Source organism: Doryrhamphus excisus, chromosome 15 (assembly GCF_030265055.1).
Source record: "Doryrhamphus excisus isolate RoL2022-K1 chromosome 15, RoL_Dexc_1.0, whole genome shotgun sequence".
Classification (NCBI taxonomy): domain Eukaryota; kingdom Metazoa; phylum Chordata; class Actinopteri; order Syngnathiformes; family Syngnathidae; genus Doryrhamphus; species Doryrhamphus excisus.
In genome coordinates, this window is record NC_080480.1 from 14,006,274 (window position 1) to 14,027,765 (window position 21,492).

The window sequence follows — 21,492 nt, forward strand, 5'->3', positions numbered from 1 at the left end:
TATTATTTTGCTTGTTTTTTTTACATTTCAAGTTTTACAAAACGTCAGGCAGCGCTTTGGACACCTAAGAAGGTAATTGCTGTTTTCGTCTCTCGTCAAACGAATAAACATTTATATATTAATTATATAAATATTCGCAGTTTAAGAGCTGTTAACAATGTTGTATTTTTCATAAAATAAGGGTAACGGAAGGGAGTCGTGTTTTAAGTCGGTTTTGTGGATTAAAAATGAAAATGTTACTAAAACAATTTGGTTTGCTAGCTATCCCACAATGCATTGCGCCACAACGTTTGTCAGAATAGCTACCTATACGTATCCTAATATCTTCAAAAGTATGGTATTTTCGAAGACGTCTAGTGGAATATATTTACTATTGAGACTCACTTGTCCAAAAGTCAACATTTATTAATTCTAATCATCATATTTGGCTTTTCTTTGCACTTATAAAGAGACGTTATCTCATAAATCGGCTTGTCATGGGGAGGCGTCATTGAGATAACTAGCTATTTTGTGCTGTGTCACATTAGCAAGCACCCCCAAAAAATTATAATCTACCTTTTATGTTCTATCCGCCTTGTGGAAAGGTTGACAAAGCAATGCATTTAACACGCTGAAATATTTCTAATTAATGATATTTCAGTGCTGAAATAAAGACTGCTTATGAAGTGATATGAAAATGAGAAAAAGGTGGTACATCAGCTATGAAATACTGTGGAATTATCGGCATCCTCCCCATTCAGGGTGTGTCCACCCTGTCAGCTGCAGCACGGATAAGACAGATAACATGTCCTCTTTGGGCACAAAAAAAAAAAACAAAAATACACATGAAGTAAGTCTTTTCATTGGGATTGATAAAAAAAAAACCCACTGACATTATGCGACTTTAGAGCCTGGATTGAAAATCTGGTGCTAGATATGAAGCTGAGACTCAAGTGTTGACAGTAAAATGAATATTTTTACTGTGTTTATATCTTCTCAAACTGCTTGTAGATGGCTTCAACTGCCTGGAACTGATGTCCATTTTTGTAAACTTCCTTTGCCATCCATGCCCAAATGTTCTTATTTGGAATAAAATCAGTGGAACACGCAGGATGTTCCAAAAGAGTGAGTTTAAGCCCTTTGCCCATTGTGAACTGCTGCATTTAAAAAGCCAGTCATTACCACACAGAAGAGGGGCTTTGATCATGAGGGATTCCCCCCTGCAATATCACCACATAACCAGTTGCCGTTTGACGCCCCTGCACAACCTGAAGCTCCATTGTTCAATTGGAAAGGAAAAAGTGACCCAGATCATGATGGCACCATGTGGAAAACATCTCAGGTGGGATCTCCTTGTCATGCCAGTAATGTTGGATACCATCCATCCCCACTAGTATTGTGGGTATGCTCGAGCCTATCCCAGCTGTCTTGGGCGAGAGGCATGTTATTCTACCTTTCAATGTCCCTTGTTTGGTGCTCTTTTGCAAATTCCAAACAGGCAATTATGTGGCATTGAAAGAGACGAGGCCTTTTCTTCTTAGAACCCTTCTCTCACAGATACCACGGAGACTGCACTCTGCACCATTAAAAACAATCTGTTGGAGGTCAACCACTCATAACCGTAACAGTCGTCAGCAAGCATAGATGGATTCCCCTTTGCCTCATGTCTTTTCTCCATAGCTGCAATGTGTTAGTGGAATCGTACTTACTTCTCCACAGTTCAATGGAAAGAAATCTACATGGGAAGATACACTTTTTGTGTATCCTCCGTGACATATTGCCAATATTGCCATATTGCTGGTTTGCCACTAGCTGCTTATAATTATCTGACGTGTAGTATCCAAGAAACTATGATGCAACAGTCAATTTCTGATTGAAATTTCTCTCCATGCATGGCTACTTCTGAGACATGTCTGTAAATAAAAAATATATATTTTATGTCAAAACACTAGGCAAATGTATTGGAATGTGCAGATAGAACTGGCTGCTTGCAGACACACTGTATGTTCTGACAAACCCATGTTTTTGGCTTATTTTGCATATACCGTATTTTCCGCACTATAAGTCGCACTTTTGTTTATGTTAACTGTTTATGTTACATAAACACTGGACATCTTTTCTGTTCATGTTTGTTTTTGGGTAGCTGAATAACCATTGTGTTAGCATATCTTACACCTATTCAGCCTGTTCTCTATTCTTTTATTGTTAGAACTTGACTTCCAAGAGGACGTAATGTTTGTTTTGGTCAAGTAGTTTGTAAAATAAATTACCTGCAAAAAAATGCAACTTATGTATTTTTTTCTACCTAATTATGCGTTTTTGGCCTTGTGCGACTTATACTCCAGAGCGATTTATAGTACAGAAAATACAGTATTTCCTGGTTTGACCCAATACTGTAGCTTGGAATTGGTGACCTGAACCAAGAAAAATGTCACTACTTTTTTTCCATAAGCATTTTGCTTGTAGAACAGTGTAATAGGTCTGCCTTCACAATGACTAAGGATGCATCTATTTACTGGAAAACATCTGAAATTATGAAATGTAGGTACCTTATCATAACTTATATAGCATTGATGATGAGATTCATTATAATTGATCAGCCTCTCTAACAGTAATTAGTGCTTTCAAGCACTTGTTTTAAAGTAGTTCATTGTGGATGGCATTGAAAAGTATGATGATGTCACAGCGGGCGTGTAACCGTGCGGCACAATGAACAGATGTTGCTTTATCTCTGTGGAGGCGTGCGGAAGGCTATCTTTTCGGAGGAGGCGGGCCAGGGAGTGACCACCCTGCCTTTTTCTTCTATAAAAAGACCCCTTCAGTGTCTGGTAGCATCACAGCACTCAACAGTCGCAAAGATGACCACTCTCACCCCCAAGGACAAAGACACAGTCAGGGTCTTCTGGAACAAAGTTTCCGGAAAATGCCAGGACATCGGCATGGATGCTCTGTCCAGGTATGTATGATCCCATCATCATCATCACCAAGTCCTTACTTGGACATCCATTGTTATTGACGCTCTTCTTCTTCTTCTTCTTCTTCCGCAGGTTGTTGATTGTGTACCCCCAGACCAAGACCTACTTCGCCCACTGGAAGGACTTGAGCCCTGGCTCTGCCCCCGTGAAGAAGCATGGAATCACCATCATGAGCGCCGTGGGTGATGCTGTGGGCAAACTGGATGACCTGAAGGGAGGTATTCTCTCTCTCAGCGAGTTGCACGCTTTCACCCTGAGAGTGGACCCTGCCAACTTCAAGGTAAGTGTTTCTGACCCCTATAAGTAGCAAAATAATAGTATTGGATGCTGTTATTTTGTAGAATAGGAACAGTACTCAGCACTGATACCACTGTAAACTACAATAATAAACAGTTAATGTATCAATATGATCAATATAGAAATGTATATGCAGAAATAAATGCACAGAAGAAGCAGTAGAAATTCAAATAATACAGAACTCTTATATGCCAAAGCATATCAAGTCAATTCATGCATTGCAGTTCATAATCCAACAAAAAGCCACCATTTGAATGCACCGCTAGAAAAATATTTATTTCCAGTCAAAGGCCTCTGCTGCTCTCTAGTGTTTCAAAGTAGGCAAACTCTCCTAAACCGCCGCTTTTCATCGCTTTTAAGCTTCCTGTCTATATGATATTTAAAATAACAAACACTTTTAGGCGTTTAGTGCGGCTGTTTTGATTTATGGCATTATCCTCTCCTTCACAGATCTTCACCCACTGCATCCTTGTGGTTATGGCCATCATGTTCCCCGTCGATTTCACCCCAGAGGTGCACGTGGCCATGGACAAGTTCTTGGCCGCGTTGTCTCTGGCCCTGGCCGAGAAATACAGATAAACATCCAGAGAGCATGACCGCAGACAAGCAGCATGTCTTTTACTGTATGCATGTCATCAATAAAAGCATGGGTGCAAGTACTCTTTGACTGGGTTTTTTTTTGTATTATATACCTAGCATCTATTTCAAAGTGGCAAAAATGCTGAATGGTTAGTTTAGATGCACAATTTACCATGGTGGAGGTGAACTTATAGCGACTATACTGTTGTACCATACTTTACTACTACTTCCTGTTGTGTGCTTTTATTTTGTTTTGCTCGTTTTCTACTTCCGTTGTTTGACGCCGCGCACGTGCTTGTAAACATTAATTTGTGGCGCTTAATGAAATACGGAAGCGGTAGCCACCGGTTCCTTAGTTTACCTTTTGCTAACTGTGTGTCGATGCATTCGGCTACATCGCATTTTGACGTTTCCTACAATGGTGAGTGTGTATGTTAGCTTTATTTAGAACTCATCACTTATTTTGTGTTTTTGACATGTCGTTTAAATGTAAACCCAATTTAAGATTCAAGTTATCCCTGGGTCATGCCCACAACAGAGCATGGCATAAAATATATACTAAAAATTACAAACACTATACCCCTGCTTTGTGTTAGCAATAAGTGACAAAGCAAATTGTTTTTACTTGTTCTGTTGTGGGGATATGTCGACTCAGGTTTCCTAATGGTGTGTTCAGGTGTATCACGTAACTCTTCGGGCGGAAGTACAACTTTCTTCAACATTTAAGTGAGATTAGAAATCACATAAATGTAAGACTGGTTAGACATTTAATGCGCACATAGTGTTTAATAAAACCATTATTAATTATTAAGAACTACAATAAGAATGAAAACTTGATTAACAATTCACACATGGCCTGGTTTACGATCGGCCTTTGTTTGAACAGACTGACTACAGTGTGCCTATGCACATTACTCAGGCGGAAGAAAAGGTAGTTCCCACCAACATTGTATTATTTCGACAAAAAAAATCAATCATTTAGTTACTTATCACTGTGTTCCCGTTAATGATGTACAGTACGTTACCCCAAATGACTTAAGAATCGATTTTGGAGCATGAAAATCTGGTATCAATATTTCAGTATCAATCCGCACATCACTAGTTCAAACGTTCTGCTACGTTTTAAGTAAACAGACTTTCAGACAGCTGTGGTTATTTTTTTAAAAAAAAAACTGTTCACTCAAACTGTGTTTTTGGTTTGAGATGCAAAAAGTACAAGATTCTAAACTTGGAAAACAAATGCTATAATAACAAGCAAATAGGCCATGAAGTAACAAAGCCATGCTAGCCAAGGGTACCGTGAATATTCCCAACGACACATGTTCCTTGTAATGTTAGCATGGCGAATACCAACACGTTGACATCACGCCTCCTCGGAGAAGGCGGTGATGGGACCTTGTAATCTAAATTTACTTAGCCTCTGCTCACCAGGGCTTAAATTAGTTTGCGCTAAATGTGTTTCTAAATGGCCGCCCAGCTGTTGCGTGCCCGCTTTTCACATGTGGATGTTTTTTTTCTTTAGTGAGGAAAAACACACTTATGGGCGTATGAGCTCATGTCTTAAAGGTGGACTTGTATGGCGGAGAAGAACAGGTGTGTTTAGTCGTGACTCATTTGAAAGAAAACAAGATGTCACCATGAGCTGACGACTTCCAGGGTATCCCTTCTTCGCTCGGTGACACATAGGAACAGCCCTGAGGTCATCTACTAAAAATAACATACATGTAGAAGAGGGGGGGGGGGGTCAGAGTGGAGGTATATTAGGACGAGAAGACGGGACACAACTCAGAAGAAGCTTCAGAGAATCCACTCGACGTGATCTCCATGGCGCGACACGCGGCTTTAAGCAGCCTTTTTGGCGACGACCCTTTCTTCAGCCAGGGGACGCTACTGTGGCCCTTCTCCTCTTTGGGTCAAGACCTCCTGGGGCGCAAAGTCCATTTGGCAGATGATTTCTTCTTTAAGGATGGGCCTTCGCTTGTGAATTTACCCCTCATGGCGTCCGCTTTCAACAGGTAATGTTGTTATATGGATATACACATTAATGTTCTGAACTCCTGCTTCTATGCAGTGTTGTATTGAGCGCACTGTGTCCCCCATTTGAGGACATTTTGTTTTTTATACTGAACAACAACTAAGAATTTAACTACTTTCTGCCTAATATTCCTAATGAATGAAAAAAAAATAAGAACACGCACTAAAATGTCCGTTCAAAATGTCCGTCCGTCCTCAGGCGAAGCAGCGAAGACAAGGCTGAAGACGAGTCAAGACAGACGGCCGTCTCCGAGAGACCCAGTCAAGCCCAGCAAGCGCCCGCTACACACGATGACCTCCTGGTGACCCTTGACGCTCGCGGATATGCCCCCGGCGACATCACCGTCAAATTAGAAGGGCGGAGCCTGTTGGTAGCGGCCACCAAGCAGGCAGGGGCGCAGGAGGCCCACTCCTGCGCATCCTCTTCATCCCGCGCCTCCTTCGCTTGCTCATCTTCGGCCTCCGTGGGATTCAAACAGAAAATTGAGCTCTCGCCTCACTTAGATTTAGCCGGGCTGTCTTGCTCGCTTATGGATGACGGACAGCTGCGGATTCACGCCCCCGTGGCCAAGCAGCCAATCACAGAGGAATGTAGAGAACCACCGCAGGAGGAACACAAAGAGCCACTACAGGAGGAACAGAGAATGCCCCTGGAACAGGAAGAGGAACCTCCTCGATTCACGACTTCCTTGGAATTCCCCATCACTAAGGAGAACACTGACTAGTTCACACAAAAAAACACACAATTTTCTCATTTGTAAATGATTGTACTGTAATAAGTGGATTATATTTGTACAGTTAAAAATTTAAAAATATGATTTTTAAACCAATAATGTGTGAGAATCCCTTCTTTAAAGTGAATTAGGACACAAGTTGTGACTTTGGACCGGGAAACGTTTGTCATGAAACACAGCTAATGTTAACAGCATGTAGGCTGCATTTATAAATATGTCCACTAGAGGCCGCCCCTGCACTCATTCATTTATTTTCTACCGCTTATCCTCACGATGGTCAGGGGAGCCTATCCCAGCTGTCTGCATTAGTGTTTTCATTCTCAAATACATCATGTTAATACACTTTATTACCTTAAACAACACAAATAATGTAAAATAAATCAAATTTCCACACAGTAATATTAATATTTCTGCTTGCTTTGTATTTAATTCAATGGATTTGTTTACCAAACCAGATGTATTACATGTAAAATACAATTTATACCACATTAAGTTGGCTATAAAGTAATTTTAAGTCAAACCTTTCAAATCATACAAGTTTGTTTTGAGTAGATAACAATCCCTATTCACCCATTTAATATAATACTGACCCTTTGCATTATACCATGCATGTATTTTAATAATAAATGTCTTTAGCGGTGGCTCAAATATGTACTTTATAGGCAAATTTTGAAAAAAACACTTCAAAACATATATGATTTATTATTCAGTATCAATGTAAAGTTGTTAATAATCAGCATAATGTGCATTAAAGTCACATTAATTCAGTTTTAATGCACATGTTGTAATTTAATACTGCCCTCTAATTTTTTCGACCTTTTTTTGGCCCGTGTACAGTAAGTATCTCCTGCAGGCTGCACCATTTGGAAGGCATCCAAATGGCACACATGCTATCTCCCAAGTGCATCGGGTGTGCCCGTGCCCCTCATGCCATATAAATACGCTCAATTGTACCCGCATAGAGGCATTAAATTTCCAACCCAAAGCACCAAGATGAGTCTCACTCCTAAGGACAAGGACACAGTCAAGACCTTCTGGTCTCTCATGTCCTCAAAGGCGGATGACATCGGCAACTTCGCTCTGTCCAGGTAAACATCATCACATCAAAGTGACTGTTTCTTTGACTTGACAGCATGTTTCTTCTTCCTGTTCAGGATGCTGGTCGTGTACCCCCAGACCAAGACCTACTTCGCTCACTGGAAGGACTTGAGCCCCGGCTCTGCTCCCGTGAAGAAGCACGGGAAGACCATAATGGGCGGTGTCGCTCTGGGTGTGAAAAACATCGACAATTTGGTCGCCGGTCTGCTCGATCTCAGTGAGCTGCACGCCTTCAAACTGAGAGTGGACCCTGCCAACTTCAAGGTCAAACATTTGAACTCACATAGGAAACATCATATATTGTGTTTGCACAGGCTCCAGCATGATCCTAATGAGGATAAGCAGGATGGATGCATTCCTACCCATAATACAAAGCTAGCTTTGTGTTTTTTGACCTACACTGGAGCATTTTAAAAGTACATAGTGGGCATTGCATCCTTCATTTTTTTTATAAATGACCATTGATGGAAAAAATTTGGACAGCTTTATTGATTTTCAATCTATAAATATCGAGTCCCACTTAAAAACAACACAACCTTAACAGCTTCTACACAATGGAAAATTTAAAATGACTAAATGTAATTAGTTTTTTTTGTTTGTTTTCCACAGATTCTTGCCCACAACATGCTTGTGGTTCTGGCCATCATGTTCCCCGCTGACTTCACCCCAGAGGTCCATGTTTCCCTGGACAAGTTTTTGGCTGGCCTGGCTCTGGCTCTGTCTGACAAGTACAGATAAACATCACCTACAGCCATCAACATGTCAAATTATCTCTCTCTCTTTGTTGGGATAAATTGCAATAAATGATTAAAAACAATAAATATGGTTGTGTTTTTTGCTAAATTTTTTAAAATCAAATTTAGCAGTTGTGCATCATTTTTATCATTCCGTGTCCGGTGCAATCTTGTACGCAACCGCAGTGTTTTCAGTTGCTTGTTTCAGTCGGACGTTTTTCGAGGTGACACAAAACAAACTATAGTTCGAGAAGCTGCAGGAACTTGCCAACGGGGTGTGAAATAGGTAAAATAGTGACACTCTAGAAATATTTATAGGAAAAACATGAAAAGATAGCCTTTGTATGTGTCAACATTTGGCAACAGTTGTTTCCGGTGTCACTCATTTAGCTAGCATGCTCAACGCATCTGGCGGTTCCGCTGATGACCCCAAATCGGCGGTTGTCCAGCGAAGAATTGCCGTGTACAAAGGCCCCAGGAGCGGACACAAAACCAACCCAATCAGTGTCATACTGGTTAGCTCTGGAAGCCGAGGGAACAAGCTGCTATTTCGGTATCCCTTCCAGAAGGTCGCCGACTGCGGGGAATCGCATACAGGTAGGCGCGGCATGTGTTAGCATCATGCTAGCTAGCAGCAGCAAAAAAAACAAAAACAAAACACAGAATAAAGTATTGGAAGTGTTTATGTATATTATTATATGTAAACTTTACGTTCTCCCAACAAAGGAAAAGAGCGGAACCGATATGCAGTTAATACAACAGGGGAAGTTGAAGACCAAGATGGCGATTCAAGGTATTTTCATATTATTAACAGTTTATTGATGTTATTTTCACCCCCCTAATGAATAAACACATTCAAGGAACGGTTTAAGAAGCCAGAAATTACAATGCCATCACTCAAGGTGTCTTGATGAAACTGAACTGAAACTGAAGCACATCACAACATAACATAGCAATCCCCAGATGCATGCCAACATGGCCTCCGAGTTCAGTAGTATCAAAACCTTTTTATCAAGGGCTGCAACTGTTCATGTTATTGTACATTTTACTTTCTATATATTTTTTTCAAGACAAAACTTTATTAGTGTCAATGTTTCATTTTACATTGTGACATTTGTTGTATTTCTTCCATTTTTGCCTTACTGTTTTTATTATTTTTTTCATATCATGTTTCACAAGCTTCAAATGGTGCAAGTGGTACAAGTCCCAAACATCAAAGCTACCTTATGGCGAATATCCGTTAACGTTTTGTGAGTCACGTATGTGTGTATGCATTTTCCTGTTTTTCGTTTGCTTGTTTCTTCTTTTTTTTTTATCGCCCGATTCCCATTTCAGAGAACCATCTTCACTAACTGATGAACAGTTGGTAGCAGGGTAAGAAGCACTCCGAAGCGCCTTTCCTTTGCTGACATCACCCCTGTCTTTCATTGATTTATTTATTTATTATAAATATTATTTATAGGGGTGTAATGGTACACCATTGTCGAATACCTCGGGTGTTAAGGTCATGTTAATTTTTTTTTTAGCACAGAAAGTGAAAAAAAAGTGTTTCCCATACGTTAATAAATTTGTACCACAAATAGACACATTATAGCACTTGGTCTGCCGCAGAATAAGAAGATGTAGTAGGAGAGATCAGTGTGGCCAACTTAGCCATGTTGTTGCTATATTTATATGGAGTATTCTAACATGAATGCACATATGGATTTTGCTCACAAGTGATGCCATCCTGTTTGTGACCCCCCCCCACCCCACCCAAAAAATGCAACTAACACATCCACAAAAGTGACATGCACATGCGTCATTGCTTTTTATGCAAATTACACAGTGATGTTATCTTGCCCCCCCGCTCACTTTTGCAACTTATTGCCACAAATAGATTACAGTCCTGTTGGAAACTTTGTATTTCTACATTATATACAGTTATTATATACATAATATACAGTTTTGCAGAAATAATGTTAATGATTTGTCGAATAAACAACTACAAACTGCTAGCAAAAGTACCGTTACACCCCTAGTAATTATTGATTTGGTTTGAACCGCCTGCTTCTATGTCTTCAACCAGTAATTGTGAATTATTCGTAGCAGAAACAATGTGTTCATTAAAATAACTTTACCTCCTAATTGCTACAAACTGTGATTGAAGTTCAATCTGCATGATGGAGATATGTTTCATTATATTTCAATAATTTAACACCTTATTCCCAATAGACGAGAGGGGTAAGTTTGTCGTGGACTTGATTGCAATTTAATCCAGATCATTCTTTCATTGCAGCATGAATTCCCTACAGCATGAATCTTCTGCATTTTTTTATCCCCCTGCAGGGAGACTTCTTCCTGTTTCCTGCTCACCAAGTAGACACACAAAGATTAATTAAAACATCACAGGGCGCTGCATCAAACGTGAATGTTGTAATCACAGCCAATCTAAACTACTCCAGCCTTGTCCTTTTTTCTGCTTTTAAATCTCCCTTCAGGTGGTTCTTTTTGGCACCGATTTTATTGAAAAAAAATATATATATTTTTTATACGTATTTCAGGTTCTCCGACAGCATCCTGGCCACCATCCTGGCCACCAAATCGGACATGTGCGGCAAGAAATTTGAGCTGAAGATTGACAATGTTCGATTTGTGGGTCACCCGACTTTGCTACAGCATCCTCACGTCATTCAGGTCAGGGAAGGAATGATTACATTCAAAAATATTCTTATATATTTATGTAGTTCCTTCTGTGAAAAACCCCATAGTCCCTTACACACACAAAAAATTGAATAATATATATTCAACAGCTGATAATGACTATACAGTAGGTTAGAAATATTTTTTTTCCATTTTATTTATTATAAGTGCATTTTTTAAAATATTTTTTTAAATTATAAAATTTATTAAAATTTAATAAAAATATTTTTTATGTTATTGGACTGTCTTATGTATTTCCCATGTAATTATATACATTGATTGTTTGGATTTTGCATCATTCTATGTTCCATTTCTGTATAACAGAACCCCTCAGTAATGAATTTATGAATTATTAGTACATATTTGTGTATTTTTTCTATTTTTTTAAAAGTATTTTTACATTTCAGGTGTCCAAAACAGATCCTTCGCCCAAGCGTGAGATGCCCACCATGATTACATTCAAAAATATTCTTATATATTTATGTAGTTCCTTCTGTGAAAAACCCCATAGTCCCTTACACACAAAAAATTTAATAATATATACAACAACTGATAATGACTATACAGTAGGTTAGAAATATTTTTTTTCCATTTTATTTATTATAAGTGCATTTTTTAAAATATTTTTTTAATTATTAAATGTATTAAAATTTAATTTAAAAATGTTTTTATGTTATTGGACTGTCTTATGTATTTCCCATGTAATTATATACATTGATTGTTTGGATTTTGCATCATTCTATGTGACATTTCTGTATTACAGATCCCCTCAGTAATGAATTTATGAATTATTAGTACATATTTGTGTATTTTTTCTATTTTTTTTAAGTATTTTTACATTTCAGGTGTCCAAAACAGATCCTTCGCCCAAGCGTGAGATGCCCACCATGATCCTGTTTAATGTTGTTTTTGCATTGAGGGTAAGAATAAGTTTATTTGTTAACACACACACACACACACACATAATCTTATGTAAAAAATGTTTATAATAGTAATAAAAGTGTTTTGCATCAAATATAATAAGGGTTAGGGTTAATTCTGACCCTACAATGTTGCTAAAAGTATTAGAAATTATGGTTTTTATGATGCAGTGCATAGTTTATTTTCTAATACTGATATTTGCATGCATGAGGGTGGGGGTCTCATAAAAGGGCGCGCTTGTGTGTGCGTGTAATATGTTTCTGAGTGATAATCTTCCTGTTTCCTCTTATCTGTGAGGGCAGAGGGTAGAGGTGGGAGGTCAAAGTAAATGTAATTCGTTTAATCATCGTGGCATCGCCCGTTCCTGCCCTTGCTGAGTCACTGTTAGCGGCCCCTCAGCTGAGCGTCTTGGTAGGAGGGGGGGCCCTGAAAGGGCTGAGTCATGTTTTGGTTGGTAAATTCCGCTCGGCAACCGGGATAGTTGTACAATAACAGTATTATTAATATAGTTTTTTTTATTTAGATCAAACTCAATTTACTTGGGGGCCACTGGAGCTAGGGTCTGTGTGAGACTGGGCCGCATCAGGTTTTCCAAAAAAAAAACCCAAAAAACGCATTTATTAAAAACAGAAAAATGAATAAATTTTCCTTTTGTTTTGATTTTCTACAAGAAAAGCTCTGATAAAACATTCCACTGTTCTCAAATATCTTAATTTTTATTTTTCTACACAAAATAAGATGAAAAATAAATAAACAAATCAAGAATAAAGAAAATCAATCAATCAGTAATAAATAAATAAATATAATAATAACAACAATAAAATGGCAAATAATAAAAACTTACGAAACTACATATAGTTGGTGGGTAGACAAATTATTTTTTTCAGATTAAAATTAACAAAGCATTATTAGAGCCCTGTAGACATGACAAAACACGACTATAGTCACATTTATACTCTTTTTATTTACAACATATTGCGCAACTGCAGGGTCTTGAGACACATGCTAACTGGCAAACTAGAGAGCTAACGACCTAAACGGTAGCCTTCAAGTTATTTCCTTTAAACTTAAATAGCCAAAAACTTACCACTTCCACACGGATAGGGAGGATAACTATTAACAGTTATTTAACCTTTAACATGAACATTAATCAAACGTAGTAATTTCTTCTGGGTACACGATACCATACAGTATCCCTATCAAACTAGAGTGGGCCACACTAAAATTAAACTTTCATATCAAGGCGGGGGCCTCAAACTAGTGTCCTGCGGGCCACATTTGGCCCACGGGCCGCGTGTTTGAGACCCCTGATTTAGATGAAGTGAAATAAATCAATTATGAGATTTTTTTTTTTTGACGTTTCATTGAATTGATCCTTAAAAGTGTGTGCTCCCATTTTTATAGAGGATCTTTGAACCATGTTTGTGTCATATGTGCTTCAAAACAACCGTCACAGAGGATCTTTGACAACCATTATTGCAGTACTATATTATTATATACAGCAGGTATGTCCAAAGTGCGGCCCGGGGGCCATTTTATGCCCGCCGCTCATTTTTAATTGACCCTCAGCGTATTTTAAAAATAAAAGAATTATTAATGAGATGCTGTATATGATGAACTGTTACTCAACTTTAAGGTATGTACGTAAGGTATGTGTGGCGTTGTTTCCAGGCCAACGCCGACCCCTCGGTCATCAACTGCATGCACAACTTGTCACGCCGCATCGCCATCGCGCTGCAACACGAGGAGCGTCGCTGCCAGTACCTGACCAGAGAAGCCAAACTCATGCTGGCCGTGCAGGACGAGATCACCACCGTCACCGAAAGTGAGAGCCAAACCTTCGAATTGCGTGTAAAAAAAACAAAAAAAACAAAAAAAACAAAAACATCACTACTGGTTTCTTCTTCCTTTTTGTGTTATCAGCTGATGCAAGTCCACAGTCGCCGTTTAGGCAAATTCTACCCAAATGCAAGCTGGCCAAAGACCTGAAGGAGGCGTACGACAGGTGAGAAGGTCAAAAATTATTTATTATTACTTACAGTAATATACAGTTACTAATAATATTGACGGTTTATCAGCCTGTGCACCACCGGCATGGTGAGACTACACATCAACAACTGGCTGGAGGTGAGCTTCTGCTTACCACACAAGATCCACCGCATCGGAGGCAACTACATCCCCCCTGAGGCGTTAGAACGCAGCCTGAAGGCCATCAGGTGACCCTGCATGATGTACTGTGTGACACAATGCAGTTCTACACCAATGCACACTCCAACTACAGTCATAAAACATCTATATTTATATTATTAGCTTTGCTTATACATCACATAATGACTGGGTTATACTGCCATCTGCTGTTAGTTCAATGTTACTACTACTACTATCACCCCATCCCGTAATTTGGACCACCAATCATGGTAGGAATAATTCAGTATTAAGAGTCTGTGTTGCATTCAGGCCCTATCACGCGCTGCTGCTGCTGGAAAGCGAGAAGGCGCTCCTGAGCCAACTTCCCGTCGACTGCTCTCCCGCCATGATGCGCCTCATCAAGACGTGCTCGGCGGTGAAGAACCTTCAGCAGCTGGCCCAGGACACTGATCTGGCCTTGCTTCAGGTCCGATACCCACACTTCCCAACACATCCGTGCAGTGCTTGACATGTAAATATCAAACACTAATGACAATAAAATACTGTATATATCGTTAAATATAAACAAGCAATGCATGTGAAACATGAAATCCAATTCCCCTTGATCTTGATTTGATCTTAAACTTAGACAAAATATGGGAAGGAGCACTCTGTGGAAGGCCAAGCTTTAAAAAACAATGGGATGGGTCGGGATGGGATTTTCCGTATTAAATTTAAATTGCTGTCAGATGCTCAGTCCTGATCTGATCCAGATGAAGCTTGAAGTTTGACGTGAACACACACAATATGAGACAGAGCACCTTTGGAAAATATCATATTGGATTTATGCAACTTTGTTGGAATAGTTTTTTTATTCAGTCATATTCATTACAATAAGTTTTATATTATTGATATGTTTTTTTATAAATGTATTTTTAAACGGTTTGAATAATTAGTATTATAACATTTATTATTATTATATGTATATTAGAATTTTCTTATATATTTAGAATATTTTAGTATAATATTATGTCATATATATATTATATTATTGATATGTTTTTTAAACGGTTTGAGTAATTAGTATTATAACATTTATTATTATTACCCTCGTGAGGATAATATTACTTACCCGCGGTAGAAAATGAATGAATGAGTGAATTATTATTATTATTATACTGTATTATATGTATATTACAATTTTCCTATATATTTAGAATATTTTAGTATGATATTCATATTATATATTTATGTTAATATTTTATAAAATTGTAGTGAATAAACATAGCATGTTAGTCACATTTATTTTTAACATTATTTTTTATATGAAATCACTTGAAAGATTAAAAAATGGATTATTTTTTTTAAATATAATACATATTATTATATATATTATTTAAATGTATTTTATCTTATATTAAAAATACATTTGTAATATATATATTATATATTATTTATATATTTTTTATATTATATAAAAATATATTTTTTCTATATTATATATATTATTTAGATATATTTTATATTATTTTCTATTTATTATTTTTTTAATATTTTTTTACGCACTGTGCATATGTCATAATGATTATATTTATTTGCTGCCATCTAGTGTATTATATATGTACTGTTCCACTACTCTTGTCTTTCCTCATCTTTTATGTTTTTCTCAGATCTTTCAGATTGCTGCCCACCTGGTTTACTGGGGCAAGGCCATCATCATCTACCCTCTGTGTGAGAACAACGTCTACATGCTGTCTCCGCACGCCAACATCTACCTGTGAGTCGCCATGGTGAAAAGGTTGTGCTGATGTATCGTTGCGTGTCCAATAATGTCACCGCTCTTTATTTCTCTCCACATTGGACAGATACTCCGCTCAGGCTGAACAGTTTGCACAGAAGTTCCCCGGTCATGATCTTCCTTCTATGTTGGCCAAGTTCTCGCTGCCTGTCTCGCTGGCTGAGTTCCGGAACCCGCTGGAAGCTCCTGCACAGGAGGTACTGAATGACTTCAGCATGTAAACAAAGTACTATGATTTGTTGTTTCTCCATATCCTCCTTTTCCAGGCCCAGCTGATCCAGATGGTGGTGTGGATGCTCCAGCGCCGCCTTCTCATCCAGCTGCACACCTACGTCTGCCTGATGGTGCCGCCCGTCGAGGACGAGCCGGCGTTCAGGGATGACGACCTCCTGTTGGCGTCCAGAGTCGGGAGTCGCAGTCTGAGCACCCCGACCGCCCTCAGTTTCGGCTCACCGAGTATGTTCTTATTGCATGTGTGTGCGTGTGTGTGTGTGTGTTTGTCTAACAACTTCCTGTGTGTATTCAATGTGTGCAGCCAGCAGTGACGATATGACCCTGACCAGCCCCAGCATGGACAACTCCAGCGCTGAGTTGGCGCCCGGCGGAGACTCTCCTCTCAACAAGAGGATCCTGTTAACCGAGACCCTTTTAGCCAGCCTGTCAGACTACGAGAGGCAGTTCATTCTTAACATCCCCGCCGCTCAGAATCAAGAAGATCTCAGGATGTTTACCAGGTAAGAGGAACTGAAGGGGATCAAGTGGGAGGGGCTGGTGGTCCCACTCGAGTGTCATTCACTTGGTGAGTGGGCATAGATGGATGGGAAAGTTATTCGGCGGGATCCACTCTTTTTACACAGTTAAAACATGCAACTATAGTCATTTAGCCATAAATTATCAGTTTATTTTTAAGTATTTTTAAGTTTTTATAAAAAAGGCTGCTCTTATATGGTTACATTTCCTTAAATCGTGGTCTCGGGTGTAATAGATGCTGTGTTGTCCCCTTTAAGAAATACACACCAAACCCCTAGTAGATGCTTCTTTATTTCTCCATCAGGACAAATAATTAAAGGTGATGCCACTAGGGGGCAGTAATTACCTTTATGATGACACATTACACAGTAATTGTCACTACCACAACACATATGGCATCTGTAAAGCTGAAATTCACAGTGGGAGTTTACAATAACATAATTGTTAATTAATAATGCTGTTTTATATTTATATATATTATTTTAATAATTTTCATTATATTGTACTACATAGTAGTTCATTCATTCATTTTCTATTGCTTTATCCTCACGAGGGTCGCAGGGGTGCTGGAGCCTATCCCAGCTGTCTTCGGGCGAGAGGCGGGGTACACACTGAACTGGTGGCCAGCCAATCACAGGGCACATATAGACAAACAACCATTCACACTCACATTCATACCTATGGACAATTTGGAGTCGCTAATTAACCTAGCATGTTTTTGGAATGTGGGAGGAAACCGGAGTACCCGGAGAAAAACCCACGCAAGCACGGGGAGAACATGCAAACTCCACACAGAGATGGCCGAGGGTGGGATTGAACCCTTGTCTCCTAGCTGTGAGGTCTGCGTGCTAACCACTCGATCACCGTGTCAAAAATATTGCTTTCACCATCCTTCTGCCTTACCCCTTTCTGGAGGCCTGGCACTCTCTGCAGTTGAATAAATAACCACTCCATGTGTTAGTTTTCACAGCGGTAGTAAATGTTAGTTGTGGCCCACCCCCCTTTGTTCTTCCTCCCCCAGGCTGCTGCACTATTTCCGGGGCCACCACCACCTGGAAGAGATCATGTACAACGAGAACATGCGGCGCTCGCAGCTCAAGACGCTCTTGGACAAATTTCGCAGCGTCCTAGTGGTGACCAATCACGAAGATCCTATTATTTCCATTTTTCAGTCGCCGACGGAGTAGCGTCAGCCAGAGGGACGGCGCCGTCAAACCATCTGGCCTTGCTGGGAAGTAGCCAGGATATACATGACGTGTTTTTTTGGGGGGGTTTTTACCCTCCATGTGGCAATTGTTAGCATAGTAAATTATTTTGTACATAATAGTTAAGATAAGAGAAATGACATGTGTTTGATCATGTGTTTTGGACTGCGGAGGTGCACACGCCGTTGACTTAATGCTCATTCCAGACCTCCACCTCCTGACTCCCGGAGGTGGGAGAGGACTTGGACATCAGACAGGCTGTTTTTGCTTTGAAGGGAGGAGAGAGAGGTTCAAACATCTGTGGAATCAATGAGGCCCGAAGCCTCTCGAGTGTTTATTAAAAAAAAAAAAAGAAGGTCTGAGCTTAACAGTCATGAGTGCGTAATTGTTTTGTTTTTTTCCACTGTCCAGTTTATCTTGTTATGACATTAATTGTAGGAGTTAGAGTATAATATTGTGTGTTTGTAGTGTTGTCATATGTACGGTCATCACTCAGTGATTTACTGCATTGTCTCCTTCAGGTCTCCAAGTCTTTCCGCCTCTTTATTCACAACGCTAACACAAGCGTTTCCACGGAGATAAAACCTCAGCGGCTTCTTGGCCCACTCCCCGTGTGACTCGATGCCAACGCGCGGGGCCGACACGATATTGTGATCTTCTGTAGCGGTGGAATGTGTGTCTTCCAGCCATACTTCCGAGTCGGATGCCAGATCCTGACGGTCAAAGCGGCGTTGGACATCGAGAGCCTGGCATAGTTTCGAGGGACCGTTGCACAGCTCTTTGTCCTTGAGCGGCCGGGCCTCGTTTTTCCGTTTGGATGCCCGAAGTTGCCTCATGACGGCGTGGCCATGCAGGGGCTCCAGGGAGCGAAGAAGCACTGCAGCACCATCACCTGCGGAACGCAACAATATCTTTTAGGGTTACTTTTTACTACCTGACTATTACTACCAAAAATACTGGCTTTTTAAAGCTGTTGTGTTGTTATTCTGTGTAAAATAGCTTCATACGTCAATATCTGCAGGACCTCCAAGAGGAATCTACACTCACCTTCGCTCGAGATGTTCATACAGAGGTAGACGCCATAAATGGAATACACATAGATGGTGCCAGGCTTCATAAACATGGCCGTGTTTCTCTCTGTGCGTTTGCCCCCTGCAGAGTGTGACGCTTTGTCCTCGCCTCCCAGGTATGCCTCCGTCTCCACCACTCGGCCTCTCAGCTCCGTGCCATCCTCACATCTGCGGACCAGCACCTCCACGGACACATAATACAAGTAAGTGTAATAGAGAAAAAATGCCCGGTGGAATACATTGTTGACATCTGTGACCATGCCCTTTTTTTTTAGATCTTGTAAGTTATTGTGCTTTCTGTGGGGTGCATCAAGACAAAAGGTGTAGGATTAATTAATTAATTACATTCTAATTAAAAACAGCTGATGGTAATACATTTGAGTTAACATTGCTGCTATCTCCATGGTTGCAACCAACAGGTGACATTAATTGCAGATACCTTCCCGAGCAAAGCTTTAGCCAAACTGATGCAAGGCTGCCTGAAGAAATCCTCTCCAAGTCGACGATGCAGGTTAGTTTGAGCCCCTTTGAAATAACGACTTTCTTCCGTCACATTAATCACGTGTTGTTTGGTTTTCTCGTCTAATTCGCTTTCACTTCCGCGTTTGTTTTTTGTATTATGGTCGCCATTGTGTGACGGATGCTTTCTCTTGCGCTCTGCCATTAGTGTATGTGCCAAGGGACAAACATTAGGGTTTTTATTAGCGTTGTTTTGAATAACGAAAGTAGAATGTTGTGTTTCCTGGTCGTGGAGCTCGTGATTAAAGCCATGTAAGCGAACCAGGAAATGAAACAACATCAATGGCGTTGCTCTTAAAGTGACCGCGCACTATTTATGCTGACGCTGTCGTGGCGTCATTTCCCGTACAGTATGAACAGAAAATATCCTGAGAACCGGAAAAATGTATTTAAAAATAGTGAAAACAAAAAAAATATTGTCATTTTCTTTGCCAGAAAACGTGTTCAGCTAAATAATCGCATATTTCCCCTTTTTAGCCATGTAGCCAATCTTATTAATATGTGTGTTGTGCATCAGTCTTATCTTTTCTTACCATCATTTAAAAAGCCTTCTCCCAAGAGTGTACTTGTGTCCCTGATGATGCCAGTTTGGCTCAGGATACAGTTTTTTTAACATGATCTGTACACTGATTAACCAGAAATTCTTGTAGTCAGTATAGATGACAAGAAATGTGTCATGATGGTTTAGAGCCAGATGGAATTCGACTGACTGCATGGATTGTTGACTTTGTCCTTCTCATGTCTGTTGAAGCAGCGTTGTTTGCTTTGAGCGTCTCTGCAGTCTATCAGTCATACTGAAGTCTGGGCTGGGCCAGCTGGGCCATTATGATCATATAATGTACCAAGGCACTCAAGTATTCATGTAAAATGTTTATTATTGTGTGTGTGTGTGTGTGTGTGTGTACTTGAAGTGTCACACTGAGAGCTAATGAGGGTTTCATCTTCTCACATTCATTCACAAGTGGGAAGACATCTGCATTCTCATTGTTTGGTGCCTTTAATGATTCATGGATGGTGATTAATGAATGATGCAGTTCTTTTGCCGGGCTGTCAAGGTGTGGCATGTGATGCACAGGTGGCGGGGGGTCGTGGGTGTGGGTGTTTGCGCGCAGATGCTAGGGAATGCACTAAAAACTGGGTTTATTACCTATAAAAATACACAACAAAAAACTGTAGAATACATAGTTACTACTGTTACAAACTGTAGGATGCATGGATACTACCTTTAGGAATACACAAAAAAAACTGTAGGATGCATGGTTATTACCTCTAGAAATACATGAAAAACTGTAGAATACATGTTATTACCTCTAGGAATACACAAAAAACTGCAGGATGCATGGTTATTACCTCTAGAAATACACATAACTGTAGGATACATAGTTATTACCTCTAGAAGTACACGAAAAACTGTAGGATGCATGGTCATTACCTCTAGATATACACATAACTGTAGAATGCATAGTTATTACCTTTAGCAATACACAAAAAACTAGGATGCATTGTTATTACCTTTTAGGAATACACAAAAACTGTAGGATGCATGGATACTACCTCTAGGAATACATGAAAAACTGTGGGATGCATGGATATTACCTCTAGAAATACACGAAAAACTGTAGGATGCATGGTTATTACCCCTAGAAATACACAAAAACTGTAGGATGCATAGTTATTACTTCTAGGAATACACAAGAAAACTGCAGGATGCATGGTTATTACCTCTAGGAATACACATAACTGTAGGATACATAGTTATTACCTTTCGGAATACACAAAAAAAAAACTGTAGGATGCATGGTTATTACCTCTAGAAATACACATAACTGTAGGATACATAGTTATTACCTTTTAGGAATACACAAAAACTGTAGGATGCATGGATATTATCTCTAGAAATACACGAAAAACTATAGGATGCATGGATATTACCTCTAGAAATACACAAAAAACTGTAGGATACATAGTTATTACCTTTTAGGAATACACA

The 21,492-nt window shown here is 39.6% G+C and overlaps 5 protein-coding genes and 1 long non-coding RNA gene across 12 annotated transcripts; 5 read left to right on the plus strand and 1 right to left on the minus strand.

Annotated features, from left to right (window-relative positions):
• Positions 1-55: 55 nt before the first annotated feature.
• Positions 56-3,915, plus strand: LOC131103151 (hemoglobin embryonic subunit alpha-like). 2 transcript variants are annotated; one of them, XM_058049170.1, is made up of 4 exons: positions 56-72; positions 2,719-2,935; positions 3,027-3,234; positions 3,702-3,915. In XM_058049170.1, exons 2-4 carry the CDS (start codon positions 2,838-2,840, stop codon positions 3,828-3,830), a joined length of 435 nt encoding a protein of 144 aa, XP_057905153.1. In that variant the 5' UTR covers positions 56-72; positions 2,719-2,837; the 3' UTR covers positions 3,831-3,915. The 2 variants fall into 2 exon arrangements, with proteins under 2 accessions (XP_057905153.1, XP_057905152.1); XM_058049169.1 differs by lacking the exon at positions 56-72 and adding an exon at positions 1,170-1,321 and having other exon boundaries at positions 2,792-2,935.
• Positions 3,916-4,119: 204 nt separating this feature from the next.
• On the plus strand, positions 4,120-6,956 carry hspb9 (heat shock protein, alpha-crystallin-related, 9). Its single transcript, XM_058049462.1, has 3 exons — positions 4,120-4,251; positions 5,353-5,845; positions 6,064-6,956. Exons 2-3 carry the CDS (start codon positions 5,655-5,657, stop codon positions 6,587-6,589), a joined length of 717 nt encoding a protein of 238 aa, XP_057905445.1. The 5' UTR covers positions 4,120-4,251; positions 5,353-5,654; the 3' UTR covers positions 6,590-6,956.
• A 564-nt stretch (positions 6,957-7,520) lies between these two features.
• LOC131103043 (hemoglobin embryonic subunit alpha-like) lies at positions 7,521-8,517 on the plus strand. The gene is made up of 3 exons (XM_058048898.1): positions 7,521-7,686; positions 7,753-7,960; positions 8,306-8,517. The coding sequence occupies exons 1-3, from the start codon at positions 7,526-7,528 to the stop codon at positions 8,432-8,434; spliced, it is 498 nt and encodes a 165-aa protein (XP_057904881.1). The 5' UTR covers positions 7,521-7,525; the 3' UTR covers positions 8,435-8,517.
• Positions 8,518-8,617: 100 nt separating this feature from the next.
• On the plus strand, positions 8,618-18,941 carry nprl3 (NPR3-like, GATOR1 complex subunit). 6 transcript variants are annotated; one of them, XM_058049181.1, is made up of 15 exons: positions 8,618-8,716; positions 8,797-9,027; positions 9,157-9,223; positions 9,766-9,804; positions 10,974-11,106; positions 11,958-12,032; positions 13,705-13,858; positions 13,957-14,038; positions 14,112-14,249; positions 14,491-14,647; positions 15,831-15,937; positions 16,026-16,155; positions 16,225-16,414; positions 16,494-16,692; positions 17,730-18,937. In XM_058049181.1, exons 2-15 carry the CDS (start codon positions 8,826-8,828, stop codon positions 17,893-17,895), a joined length of 1,839 nt encoding a protein of 612 aa, XP_057905164.1. In that variant the 5' UTR covers positions 8,618-8,716; positions 8,797-8,825; the 3' UTR covers positions 17,896-18,937. The 6 variants fall into 6 exon arrangements, with proteins under 6 accessions (XP_057905164.1, XP_057905165.1, XP_057905162.1 ...); XM_058049182.1 differs by having other exon boundaries at positions 8,620-8,716; positions 8,821-9,027; XM_058049179.1 differs by having other exon boundaries at positions 8,637-9,027.
• On the minus strand, positions 18,257-19,787 carry mpg (N-methylpurine DNA glycosylase). Its single transcript, XM_058049186.1, has 3 exons — positions 19,423-19,787; positions 18,961-19,165; positions 18,257-18,805 (listed from the first exon to the last, which is right to left on the minus strand). The coding sequence occupies exons 1-3, from the start codon at positions 19,780-19,782 to the stop codon at positions 18,414-18,416; spliced, it is 957 nt and encodes a 318-aa protein (XP_057905169.1). The 5' UTR covers positions 19,783-19,787; the 3' UTR covers positions 18,257-18,413.
• Positions 19,070-19,835, plus strand: LOC131103159 (uncharacterized). Its single transcript, XR_009119564.1, has 3 exons — positions 19,070-19,186; positions 19,259-19,304; positions 19,403-19,835. It is a non-coding gene; the product is annotated as an uncharacterized LOC131103159 (long non-coding RNA).
• The last annotated feature ends 1,657 nt before the right edge of the window (positions 19,836-21,492 follow it).

Coding starts and splice junctions, on each gene's coding strand:
- LOC131103151 (XM_058049169.1), top strand. CDS start 1,185: ATGAGGGATTCCCCCCTGCAATATCACCACATAACCAGTTGCCGTTTG. Junction 1,322..2,791: donor CCATGTGGAAAACATCTCAG/GTGGGATCTCCT, acceptor TTCTATAAAAAG/ACCCCTTCAGTGTCTGGTAG. Junction 2,936..3,026: donor GGCATGGATGCTCTGTCCAG/GTATGTATGATC, acceptor CTTCTTCCGCAG/GTTGTTGATTGTGTACCCCC.
- hspb9 (XM_058049462.1), top strand. CDS start 5,655: ATGGCGCGACACGCGGCTTTAAGCAGCCTTTTTGGCGACGACCCTTTC. Junction 5,846..6,063: donor ATGGCGTCCGCTTTCAACAG/GTAATGTTGTTA, acceptor GTCCGTCCTCAG/GCGAAGCAGCGAAGACAAGG.
- LOC131103043 (XM_058048898.1), top strand. CDS start 7,526: ATGCCATATAAATACGCTCAATTGTACCCGCATAGAGGCATTAAATTT. Junction 7,687..7,752: donor GGCAACTTCGCTCTGTCCAG/GTAAACATCATC, acceptor CTTCCTGTTCAG/GATGCTGGTCGTGTACCCCC. Junction 7,961..8,305: donor TGGACCCTGCCAACTTCAAG/GTCAAACATTTG, acceptor TGTTTTCCACAG/ATTCTTGCCCACAACATGCT.
- nprl3 (XM_058049179.1), top strand. CDS start 8,775: ATGTGTCAACATTTGGCAACAGTTGTTTCCGGTGTCACTCATTTAGCT. Junction 9,805..10,973: donor GATGAACAGTTGGTAGCAGG/GTAAGAAGCACT, acceptor TACGTATTTCAG/GTTCTCCGACAGCATCCTGG. Junction 15,938..16,025: donor CCGCACGCCAACATCTACCT/GTGAGTCGCCAT, acceptor CACATTGGACAG/ATACTCCGCTCAGGCTGAAC.
- mpg (XM_058049186.1), bottom strand. CDS start 19,782: ATGTTGTTTCATTTCCTGGTTCGCTTACATGGCTTTAATCACGAGCTC. Junction 19,166..19,422: donor CTAAAGCTTTGCTCGGGAAG/GTATCTGCAATT, acceptor GTGTCCGTGGAG/GTGCTGGTCCGCAGATGTGA. Junction 18,806..18,960: donor TATGAACATCTCGAGCGAAG/GTGAGTGTAGAT, acceptor TGCGTTCCGCAG/GTGATGGTGCTGCAGTGCTT.